The sequence below is a fragment of the Microchirus variegatus genome (assembly GCF_963457635.1).
Source record: "Microchirus variegatus genome assembly, chromosome: 5".
NCBI lineage: Eukaryota > Metazoa > Chordata > Actinopteri > Pleuronectiformes > Soleidae > Microchirus > Microchirus variegatus.
Genome location: NC_139806.1, coordinates 23,789,993 through 23,802,637, shown reverse-complemented (window position 1 = coordinate 23,802,637; position 12,645 = coordinate 23,789,993). Strand labels below are relative to the sequence as shown.

At 42.2% G+C, this 12,645-nt stretch overlaps 1 protein-coding gene across 1 annotated transcript in view; it reads right to left on the bottom strand.

The window, feature by feature from the left end:
* The window catches only part of LOC310926854 (connector enhancer of kinase suppressor of ras 2-like), a gene marked incomplete at both ends in the record, with an annotated part of 33,890 nt that overhangs the window by 1,297 nt on the left and 19,948 nt on the right, over window positions 1–12,645 (bottom strand). Inside the window, 11 exons of the mRNA XM_083889060.1 lie at window positions 1,614–2,091; window positions 2,170–2,270; window positions 4,517–4,584; window positions 4,840–4,911; window positions 5,719–5,792; window positions 5,885–6,063; window positions 6,159–6,210; window positions 6,295–6,485; window positions 8,487–8,576; window positions 8,740–8,942; window positions 10,184–10,323. Of these exons, the coding sequence (XP_083745186.1) occupies window positions 1,614–2,091; window positions 2,170–2,270; window positions 4,517–4,584; window positions 4,840–4,911; window positions 5,719–5,792; window positions 5,885–6,063; window positions 6,159–6,210; window positions 6,295–6,485; window positions 8,487–8,576; window positions 8,740–8,942; window positions 10,184–10,323 (1,648 nt within the window). The remainder of the gene's footprint in view (window positions 1–1,613; window positions 2,092–2,169; window positions 2,271–4,516; window positions 4,585–4,839; window positions 4,912–5,718; window positions 5,793–5,884; window positions 6,064–6,158; window positions 6,211–6,294; window positions 6,486–8,486; window positions 8,577–8,739; window positions 8,943–10,183; window positions 10,324–12,645) is intronic.

Genomic DNA, 12,645 nt, shown 5'->3' with positions numbered 1-12,645 from the left:
CTCCTGTTGACATACACTGCCCTCTGTTGGCATCATACTGACATTACACAATAGGTCTAAATCTGGTTGTGGCAGTTTTTCGTGTAGTGGAGGAAGTATGGAAGCATTCTGTCACGCTTAAGTTGTGCCTCGACATGTTTTCATGCTTTATTTGCTGCCTGTTTTGTGTTTTCCTCTTTTCTTTGCAGGAAATGGCAGAGAGCGTGAGCTGTTAAACAATAAAAAAAAACAAGGACAATGAATATGAGAGAAGACCCTCAGGGGAGTTTCTTTTTCCTGTTCAAAATCCAGCACCAATTCGGCCTGAAAGGATTCCTTCTCGCTTCACCATCCAAACCGTGCCAAAAGGCACAATGACATCTCAACTGAGCGAGAGAGAGAAAGAGTGTGTATGTGTGTTGAGAGGGAGCGAACTGCCAACATAAATCACGATCAAATAAGACACTAAATTTCATCTCACGTAGACACATGCCCCGAAGGTCTTTGAGGGGCCGCAAATAAGGTTGCTTCAAATTCAATCCAATGAAGGAATAATAGGCAACATTCAACCTCTGACACCAGCAGACACTAACTGCCTGTTAGCGGCTATAATAAAATAACTGATGACAAATTAGGCCACGTGGTCATCATCGTGCACATAATGCCTGGAGATAACACAATAAGAAAAGGGTTGAGTCAGGGCGAGCTCTGTCAGATTAGCTTTACTCACACACAGTAAACCTTTCATTCTCCAGCACCAAAGTCCATTGAAAAAGTTGGTCAATCCAAACAAAACATTTCCGAAAGCCAAAGTCACAAAATAATGCATTTAAACTTATTAATAGAGGCAGCAGTGGATCAACAACTCCGGGATGCTGCGATTTAAAATCGCTGCTTTTTCTATGGACTTTGGTGCAGGGAGTGAGCAGTTTAGAAAATCATGGACAGAAACAGCAGCAAAGTAAAACATTATTATTAAGATATCAAGACTTTTTTTTTTGATCTGGTGAACCTTTGTTTATGGGGTTTAAATCAGTTTTTCTGCCTTTCCCCTCATGTGAAATGTACTTACAATTTGTATACTGTATATTAGTATTGGGTTTTGTTTCAATCAAATCATAATTACTTTTTGTACCTGTGTATGTATAGCCTCTGAGGTACACAAGCTGTACGTCAAATGAGTTGAATTTGATTATTATGTAATAAATCTAAAGCAACTGGCCATAAAATCCTCCTAATATGTCACAGAGACTCAGGAATAATGTTCATATAACAAACTGAACTCACCAACAACAACAGTACAGACAAAATATTTGCATTAAAAAATATATTTTGCAGACTGCAAATCATGTTTATGTTTTGAAATCATGTTTTGGCATGTGGCGCCACCTACCGCCGTCTACCAATCATTCCGGTCAGTAGAGTCTCAGCTGTCGAGCAACCACGGGTTGCCAGTTACGTCAGAAAACGAAACCTAAAAGACCTTAAGGTCTTTTGGCCACATTCTTACATATGGCACCTTTAAGTGATTTATTAATAGTTGTTGCTGTAACTGATTGGACTAATGCTAATTTTGTCGTCTTAAACTTGGTTATAATTGAAACGTCTATGCTCGTTGTGCATGTGAATCTGACCTGTGTCTCTGACTCGGTCCAGCTGATAGTGCTGGTTCTCTCTTGCATCTGAAACAGCAGCAGTGGCGGCGAGGATAGCGTGGAGTCCACTGTCCCTGGGGAGTGTGAAACTGCGGGGTTTCCCCCCCGTCTCTGAATCGATGCTGGCTCTGAGGGGCAGCGGCATGGCTCTGTATTGTTCTTGCAGCAGGCTGCGTGCCGCAGGCAGCGTGGACTCCTTGCGAAACTCCATCGGCAGCTGGTCCCTGTCGTCAGAGAGCAGGGCCTCGTCCACGGGAAACGTCTGGAGGTAGTGCATCCTCGTGTTGCCCTCCATCTGGTCCTGCCACGAGTTCCGATGGCTGCTGCTCTTCTGCCCGGGGGAGACGCTGTTGCTGCCTTCGTGAGGCTCAGAGTGATAGTCCTCATGAGAGGAACGGGACTGGAATGTGTCGGAGGACGAGAGATGGCTACGTTTTGGTTCCAGGTATGGACTCACCTACAAACAGAGAGTAAATAATGAGGCAGATCGAGTGATAAATACTGTATTTAAACAACTAGAGGCTCACACACTCACTGAGGATGCTCTGGGAAAGGTGTCGTAAGGTGGTGGCGGGCTGTCCTGTTTTGACATCGAGGGCATTTCCATGTCCTCGTGATCACTCTCACTCCAGTAATCTGTCCCAAACAAACACACAGTAAAACGAAACTTAAGCAACAGGAAATGACATCAGCCACAGAGGCTACTGGGAGCTAACAGCAGTTAGCATTTGGAAAAGTGATCATTTGCAGGCTCTAGCAGGCACATTGACGTCATATATAACATGTATCCACTGGACAGATAAATCCTCTGAGGCTGGAAGTTTGTGTAGAACTCTGTGCTGCACTGTGGAGCCAAGAATAGAACGTTTTGCGGACTTCCGGTTTTCGGATACTGTTGCCCTCACCAGCACACTTGCGCGTTTTACGGACAAAGCAGAGCTCCGCAGGACGCAACAATTTCAGGAATTTAGCGTATTGTGACGTCCCAATGAGCGCGGAAGTCAACATCGCGTGTTTTATCTCCTGTACTTAGACTGAGGAGGACCACAAAAACATGAGTGAGTCATTTAACACAGGAAAAAAGTGTTAAATAATATTACATTATTATACATACATACATACATATACATTGTTTTGGACCAGAATAATAGCACCAATTTAAAAGAAAAATCACCAAAAGTGAACGCACTGCCGCTTTAAATGCAATAGAAAGGACCACAAGACACAACAAATGCTGCAGTGTCATAAAGTTTGCTCATAGATGCGTTTTTGGAAAGGTGAAGCTGCAGTGTTGGTGTAATGTCGGTGTGACGCACACAAGTCTGAGTAATATGGAAGGTGAGGATAAGTCTAAGATGTGAGAACTCCCTGCTCAGTCATCTGGAGGTGTAAAGAATCTGATTTAACAACTTGTTTGAGAAGGAAGAAGCCTCTTAAAATCAATGATCAACCTGCTCTCACTCGCCCACCAGGTTCCTATAGGCTCCTCTAAATAGATCAGCAGTTATTAGCTCTTGTCCATTTGTCGGAGGACAAAAAACACCCGTATTTGAAAATAACATTTTGTACATTTCTATACAATACAAAGCTGAGACGCTTGACTCAGATTTGACGTCACAAAGTCATACAGAGCAGAGGCGGAAACACTCTGCTGCTGAGCTGGAAATAAACTTCAGTATTTATTGGTTTTTGTCACGTTCTTGCGTCATTATACACAATTCCATCCAAGTAATAATTTGTTAATAGTTCAGGTCTATTTGTTTTCTGACGATGATGCTGAAGCAAGTTTAAGAGTGAGAGTCTATGTGTTGTTGAAAGATACAGGACATACATCATCTCTCTGGCAAATTATTTTAGCATAACATGTGACATGTGTAACGCACATTGGCCCACTTAGCACACTTAGCATTCCCGTAATTACGTGACGGTTTGCGATATTGGAAAAATTCCAGCGGTTTCTGAACACTGAGAAGTTGCAAGTCAAAGCCAACATGTGGTTATTACGGTAATTTCACGTGCGAAGCAGCGATTTCGTCACCAGAGAGCAGAGAATTAAAAAAATGCCTGTACATAGTTATACACTTTTTGCCTGTTTTTGGACATTGAGGCAAAAACCTCAATACCTCGGTATTTTGAATTTGAACATAGTAACCGTTTTTGGTCACATTCTTACATATGGAGCCTTTAAATTGTTCAAATTTCTGATTTAACACTCAAAACTACAGTGTCTTTTGTTAAATATTTTCGCCGAGTTTGTTTCTTTGGATGAAATTTTCAGGAAATGTCCGCAATGGGACCAGGAACAAGTGATTACATTTTGGGCCTGATCCGTGGACGCTGCGCGCTGGCAGGGTGTATTCTGTAGGCACTGAACTGCCTTGGCAGAGGTCTGCGCTCTACGAGTGCTTTTTTAGTTAGTAAATAAAATAAAACCTTTTGTTTTTCTTCATTCTAAATTGTTAAAACATTATTTTAATATGCAGTAAATTGTAAACAACTGCCAGATCTTGAAAGTCATTCTGGAAAAATGGACAAAAGCACTTACTCACAGGACACTTTGTGGCCCTTTCATGGTTAAAATAAGCAAAAAAAAAGCCCAGATGTACATGTTGAGGCTTGGGTGTTCAAGGGTTAATGCCAAAATATGATGTATTATACCTTTAACTTGTGCCTGTTTGCATATGGAGCTGAAGGCTCATAAACTGAGATGAAAAATCGCTGCTGCGACCCAGTGACGGCAAATCAAAACCTCACCAAGTGTAAACTGTGATTTATTACGGCGTGATGTCACTGCTTCGTGTCCACCGTGTTGTGCAACTGTTGACCAGTGATCCCTGTGACAGAGGAGGTGGAATCTTAAGCAGCGAAGTGACTAATCTCACCTTGGTCCTTGTGCATTTTCTCCTGCTCGGAGTAGCCTGCTACCATCATACTGAGACGACTCAGCCACCTGTGTGGGAGAAAAAAACCCAGCATGACGCACAGCTGCTTGGCATGCAACACAACACTGTGCACTTGAGTGTGCAATGTGCCCCTCTTTTTGACCAATCACCAAACATAACTGCTCAGTTTTCAATGGAGTGGGCAGTCCAGTACGGGGATTCAATTCCCAGCTATAGAGGGTAGGTGTGTGTAAAGGTATATGTGTGAACAATACACTGTCGGGGAGTGTATAATGTGACTCTCGCTGGCCGCAGAAACTCACCGGGACATGTCGTCTACATTTTCCGCCGCAAAGTAGAAGGTTTTTATCTTCGGATGGCAAGCCTTGAAAGCGCTGAAAGGGAACCGAGGGTGTATTTAAGCACAAGCGCAGGAACTTATAGCAGACATTAACATATGAATAGAGACGACTGCCAAGATAAACTGGTTCATGATTAGACATACATTCATTTAGCCTGACGCAAAACAGGCTAAATTTATTCATTTTGGCATATTTTGATAATATTACTGAGGGTGTTTTTTTAACCCATATTTGAAGGTTTGTATAAGTATATAATTGCCTTAAAATAAAAATTGTTTGGTTTTTCACAGCCTTGGAATAAACCTTTTTATGCAGGAGCCTTGTTTTTATGGAGGAGGCTCTCTTTGACGACATGCGCGAACATATGATTGTTCTGCATTTGGAAGCAGAAGGTTATTACATGAAGACATAAACCAAGGAAGAAGGAGGAGGAGGAAGAGGAAATTGCTCTACCTCTATTTTATAACTGTATTCAGTAGATCTTTTCCTATTTTTGCAGCTATTTTTAACCCTTTAAGGTACTACTCAACCATTTGGTCAACCACATTTTAAGTCACTATATCTCATTGATAACGTTATTTTTATCATAGGTAAATAAAATAAAATAATAAAAAATGTTTTTTTGTTTTGTGTGTACCTTAAAGGGTTAATATTACAACTTTTTTAAAGATCATTTAAACTAATATTCTATAGTTTGTCTGTATGCAAACTAAAGTTCTGCAGGTTTATCATGTGCCTGGATTACACCTCAGGCCCTGAATTTTTGCATTCACAAAGGCTAAATGGAAAAGACGTATGAATCTACAAAGTTTCGATATTAGGAGTAAAAACGGCACTCACAACTTCCTCCTGCACTCAGTTGCACGATCGATCTTGAACTCCGGGAGGTTGACAAAGCCCTCGGCTTTCTCGTCCTTTGATAAGCAAAAGCAGAGCGGAAATTAAACCTTGATATCAAGAACAAAACCCTAATTCTATTATTTGTTCTTTCAGGAATGTTATTCACCTCCTCGTTCATGTACCAGTAGAGACACGTGTCTTTCAGGATAAACCAATACTTCTTCCATTTCTGTGAAAAATATGTCTTGGCGTCCTTCTTTTTCCACAGCCAGCCCACACAGTCTCCCTGACCCAGGTCCCTGCAGGAAATCCTCCGCTTACTGACTGAGGACATTGGGCTTTCAGCTACAAGGAAACAAAAATATTTTTTTTAAATGCTCCTCGTGAAGCACCTGTTTGTGTTTGAGTACACATGAGGCCTGAGGTCAAACTCCACACACCTTTGATCTTGTTCTTCTTTGATCTCGACAGCAGTGAGGATCGCTCAAACACCTGCAATGCAAACCAAAAGAGAATGACGTCATGCTCGGATCTCGTTCGTGCTCCTGTGTTTAAACTCCGACGCGAGGAACTGACATGGTAGAGGGACGCAGAGTCCGAGCTGGACGTGGACATGGACACTTCCATCTGCAGGGCGGGGATGAGGGTGTAATGGGTGGGGCTGCCTCCACGCTCGGTCTTCCTCCGGTTCTGGCTCAGACTGCGTCCCAGCAGGAAGTCCTCTGCTGGCCTTTTGTCTTCACTCGCGAAACGCAACAAGGAATTTTCTGCTGGGACAAAAGCAGAGGTGCACAGAGTCTATGAAATGAAACTTTAAATCATATCCTTCTCAATTTGAGTCATAAGATGCTGCAATTAAAACGTGTTATATGCAGACAGGACTCGACAAACACGACTCTGTTTGTCAGTATAGCAGATGACATTCCCACCCTGCGAACTGGAAAAGGTTTGTTTTCTGCCAAGACTGATGGAGGCACCAGCAGTAATGCACGAGTAAAGCTGGATGCAAAGAGGTTAAAGGTCCCATATTAAATCCCATTTCTCCAAGTTAAACTAGTTCCATGGTGTCCTAATTAACATGTCTGTGACATGATTTGGTCAAAATACCATAAGGATGAAGCACCACAGCAGTTCAATCACCCTGAAAACGTAAAACGAAACTTAAGGGACAGGAAATGACATCAGCCACAGAGGCTACTGGGAGCTAACAGCAGTTAGCATTTGGAAAAGTGATCATTTGCAGGCTCTAGCAGGCACATTGCCGGCATATATAACATGTATCCACTGGACAGATAAATCCTCTGAGGCTGGAAGTTTGTGTAGAACTCTGTGCTGCACTGTGGAGCCAAGAATAGAACTTTTCGCAGACTTCCGGTTTTCGGATACTGTTGCCCTCGCCAGCATTCTCGAGTGTTTTATGGACAAAGCGGAGACAACAATTCCAGGAATTTAGCGCATTGTGACGTCCCAATGAGCACAGAAGTCAACATCGCGTGTTTTATCTCCTGTACTTAGAGTGAGGAGGACCACAAAAACATGAGTGAGTAATCTTTTTTTCACACTTTGGCGACTGGTAGGGCCTCCCAAATATCCAAATATAAGTATTAAAATGATTAAAAAGTTAATATTGCATAATATGGGACCTTTAAAGTACAACTTGGGACCTTTAAAGTACAACTAAAAAAATTAAGTTGTGGCCACTAAAGGTTTAAGACATTGATGATTCCTGTCCCCGCCCACCCGTATGCTTCTGGTGTATACACACAAACGCTCCCACATTGCATAGAAACAATATTCAATCATTTCAGGTCATGAGGACTAAATAGAGGCAGAATAATAACATGTACAACAACAAAATGATCTAAATTTAGACACTGCAGCTTTAAATAATATCCTATTGATACAAATGGTTCCACAGACTGCATTGCTGCACAATCTCAGTCGCTTATGGCTGTAGTGTGTCACTTTTAATTATAAATGCGTCTGCTGGATTCAAACCATAGCCAAATGAGTTCATACTGTATAATAACGATTAAGCACTATGAGCTGCACATGAGTGACAGTGACAGTTTCTCGGTATAGAGGTGTTTAAATCTTGTGCATACAGAGATGATATTCTGCAATCAGTGGACGCTCTTCCACTGCCACACTCAAATGTGTTAAAAATAATCCACAAAGACAAGCCGATGTCAGGCAGAGAGGCCTCAGAAGTTCCAAATACTACCTCTTGTAGATAAACATAGCTCCCCTCACTTTACTGAAAGGCCCAAATGAAGCAGCATACTGTATCAGCAGTGTCCCCAGAGGAAACAGACACATCACTCAAGTTTGTCTTTGAGACTGAAATAAAGCCATTCGGTCTCCTCCCTTCTCTGTTTACCGCCAAGCTCTGCGGTCACTGCATGAACGTCTCTGAGAATGTATTTCAGCTGTTGCCAAAGCAACGGTGCACTTTTTATATCTAAACGAAGAGAAACTGCAAAACTGAGAGCGAGAGAGACAGAAAGAGAGGAGAAAAGAAGCGGTGACAGATAATGAACATATGGAGGAGATAGAGGCGGGAAGCGATATCCAGCATGTTATCGCTTCTGACAGGCCAGCTCATCCTTGTATTCTGAGCGGGTGAGGATATTATGTGATATCCACCCACTCACCTCAGCTCCCTCTGTCCCTCTCTGTCCTCCTTCCTTCCTTCCTTCCTTCCTTCCTTCCTTCCTTTCTGTGTCCTCCTTTCTCTCACTCTCTCTCCCCCACTGCCTCCCACTCACCTCTACGACTCTCTCTCCTCTGCTTGGCCAGGTCTTCATTGTCTCCCACCCAGTTATATTCCACTGGCATTGAGATGGGCCTGAGTCTCCCTGGAGCAAAGAGGAACATTAATATCACAAAGCTGCCCACACACACACACACACACACACACACACACAGGGTTCGAACAAACGCACATACACGGGGCTTTGAGCTCCTTCTCTCGCCTTGATTACAGCAGTGAGTCCTAAAATGGGGGAGCCAAGGTCTTACCATAGGTGGGAGTGCTCCCCCTGCGGACTGATGACGCCTCTTGGTTCTGGTCGTACTCGTAACAGTACAATATAGCATCCTCCTCCACCAGAGGAAATCGCTGCTGACATTCCTGGTCCAGGTAGGAGTTTGGTGACTCAGATCCCTCTGTGACATGGATGTCCGATTGAGGATCGTCACCGGGCAGATTTCCCTTGTCGTCTCTGCCATAACAGAAATGGGAAGCGGCGCTTTTTTTAACGCCGTCGGAGGCCAAAAGTGTAGGAAGTAATGTCTTCAAAACTACGTTCAAAAGTTCAATTTTTAGTTTAATGCGGTGATTCCCACCCACAAATAACACTATAAGAAGAGAAATAATAATCAGTATTTAATATAATCTCTGGAATTTTTAACCAAGTTAAACTATATCGACAAAAGCATTTAGCCAAACCTGTTTATTTGGACTCTGCCCCTTTCACCAATGAAGGACAATCTTAACGCTTCTTCAAAGACATTTTGGACAATGCTATTCTTCCAACTTTGCGGCAACTGTTTGGGGAATGTCCTTTTCTTGTCCAACATGACTGTACCCCAGTGCACAAAGCAAGGACTATAAAAAAGACATGGCACTGACCCTTAACCCCATCAAACCCCTGGAACAGAGATTGTGAACGAGGCATTCTTGTCCAACATCAGTGTCTCTGTTGTGAAAATTCTCTGCTGCTGCTGGTGAAGAATTAAAAATAGACTTCTGCCAGCCGACAAGGTTTTATTTTCTTTCCAGAGCATAGCGAGAGCTGAACTTTTATACCTAAGGAATACCCCTCTCACATCCCTTTGGCTGTTGCAGGGGTCTGCCCCTCCAGGCCGTGCTTTCACACCCCTTTGTCTATCGCAGGTATTGGGGCAACCCATCCAGAGGTATCCTGCAGGATGTTGTATTTAGGTGCAAAGTTGAGTCTAGACATCCTAATTTTAATACACAAAAGGACCTGGTATCTTGTGTTAGGAAAGGGGTGTTGGGCAGCTCTAGCTCTGAGACAAAACAATTGAATATGCCATTACGCGTCAGACACAAATTCCCATCGAAACACTTCCAAAACTTGAGGCTTCCAACAAGTGTGGAAACTGTGATAGCTCCAGATTAAATATCTGTATATGTTTTTGAACACATCATCAGTTTATCCTCCTCAACCAGTGCTAAAGGGAAATGACAAGAGATCAGTGTTCAGTGTCTTCAGTCTATATCATCACTGTTTTTTTAACCATCATCTTGGCTCGTACTAGACCCTCCCACTGTGGGGATTGTGTGCTGGATAGGTAGATAGGAGATCCCTGTGCCGTATCAACCCAAAGTGAACTGAACCCCTTGGAGGAAACGACCCCTAACTCTTACACACCAGATTATTAATATCTTGTAAAGCATGCGTCAACTCCCACGTTTCATGCGTGAGTTTGAGTTCACCTGGGGGTGTATGGCTCTGCTGGAGGTGGAGGTATGTAGAGGTCCTGCAGGGCACAGCTACTCCTCCTGGACGGAGTGCTCAACGTGCTGGTGGGTGTGGCAACGCTGCTGCCGCTGCCTGGGCTCTGAGGGAACATTGGCTGTGTGAAAAAGAGGATAATAAAAAGGAGAAAGAAAGAGGCAGACGGGAGGAGAAAGAAGGAAACAGTTATAGGAATTGACGCATTGAAGATTTGGAGTTCACAGTGCTTCAGTCAGTCACTCAGAGACCATTCATCCTGTGGAATGAGCTTTGTGCTATAGTATGCGTTTCTCATGCTCCACTTCCAACTGGTGCATACAAGTTATTCTGCTCATTCAGGTCAAGGAAAAACTGGTCGCAGCCTATATAGTCTCTTCAAAATATAGGGCTATATATACAGTATGTGCTTGAACTGAATATATGTAGATTGCGTTGTAGATGCTTTACTTCGGCCAAGAATTAACCATAAAGTTAGTCACAGTAATTGTTGTTGTGTTTTATTTTAATTCTAATATTTTATCTGACTTAAACTTAAATCTTCCCTTCATACTGCAAATCCTTGGTGATGGGACGTGATTGGACAACTTTGCATTTGGATATATATGCGCTTTCAGATTTTTACTTAGCTAATTCAAACAATCCAGGTAGTAAATAAGTTTTTATTTAAAGGTGCCATATGTAAGAATGTGGCCAAAAACGGTAACTACATTCAAATTCAAAATACCGAGGTCTTTTAGGTTTATTTTTATGACATAACTGGCAACCCGTGGTTGCTCGGCAGCTGAGACTCTGACATGATTTGCAGTCTGCAAAATATTTTTTTAATGCAAAAATTTTGTCTGTACTGTTGTTGTTGGTGAGTTCAGTTTGTTATATGAACATTATTCCTGAGTCTCTGTGACATATTAGGAGGATTTTATTGCCAGTTGCTTTAGATTTATTACATAATGCACCTTTAAGAGGGGCATTATGTATATATTTAGTTATTGGAATGGAAATAATCAATTTTTCTCAGCATCCACATCTTTACTCATTGTCTAGGTCTATGATAGCAGCGATTCCAAAGCAGAAAGACTCTAACACCATATAGCCACTTCAATATGAAACAAGGTTATTGCATATAACATATTTTCCTAACATCATGCAGCCCTGTGTCGTAAAATGTGCATATAGTAGGTTTTGTGCCTCATTTATTGTTTCAAAATCATCAACTAAACTTGAAGAGTCAGTGAGGCGTCACCCAATTACAAGATGACACTTTTTCAGTGATAAAACATGGACTTTAAATGATGAAGAACTGAATATTAATGTGTCAAACTATGCTAAGATGCAGTGTAACTCACAACCGACTAGTATCAGAGATTATCTGTATCTTGTGCGCTCTCCCTCCCCAAAAAAAGCATTATGTGTGTCAGAGGCACGACATGGTTTCCACACCACAATGTTCTTTTCTTTCTTTGGCACCCTCTTAGGTTTAGTCACATCTCAGTACAGGAAATGCTACAGTCTTTGTATGTTTTCTCCTCTTTTTGTCCTTTAAAATGCCATCAGGAGAGCAAATTCGATTTAGGTGCAGAACAAGAACGTGAGAATGTGAAGTGGGGGCTGAGGCTGAGCAGGACTGGGCCTTCAGGGCCTCAGGGAGGGAGAAAACATTTTCTATGGCCTGGGACTCAAAGAAAGGACTGGACTACTTTTATACACAGCCCTCTCACTTCCATCCATCCTGGCTCAGGCACACAATCCTTCCAATGTAATTGGTTTGGCCAAAGTAGGACAGCAGATGCCACTTAGAGCTGAAACGTTAACTAGAGAAGGAATGAACGGGCACAGGTTTGGGTACAGAAAGAGGCGGCGATATTCATGTAGTAATAACATATATAGTGCTTAATCGAATGAAAGATGAAGGGAATACCTAAATACGACATGATAGTCTTTACTAATATAATTGTATATGGAAACAAAATAATATATTGAGGTTTATTTTATAAGACTGATTTTTGTTTTAAGGCACTTAAAAGGGCTGAACGATATAAGTGCAATACCTTTCACTCTGTATATAATATGCCAATATTGCACATATTCTGGGTTAAACACTGTTTACATTTTACTACTTGTGATGCTGTAACATTGTTAGATTCCACATTGTGAGGATAATAAAGAAGTATGTCACATAATCTTATTTGCATGTTATATATTATTATTAATATTTCTCTAGGTTGTCCTCAGACGAGCCCTCCATCGTTGCCTCCAGTCATCCCTATTCTCCATACATTTGGCCAGTTCCTTGGTATTCTGAGCTCCTGCATTCTTCTTGAGTATGTCCACGTATGTTATTGTGGAAGTCCTCTTGACCGATGCCCGTGCGTTGGTTCCCACAGCACCAATTTGCTGGCTGGCAGCTCCTGGTGCCTTTGGCAATGTCCTGTGAGTCTCATTC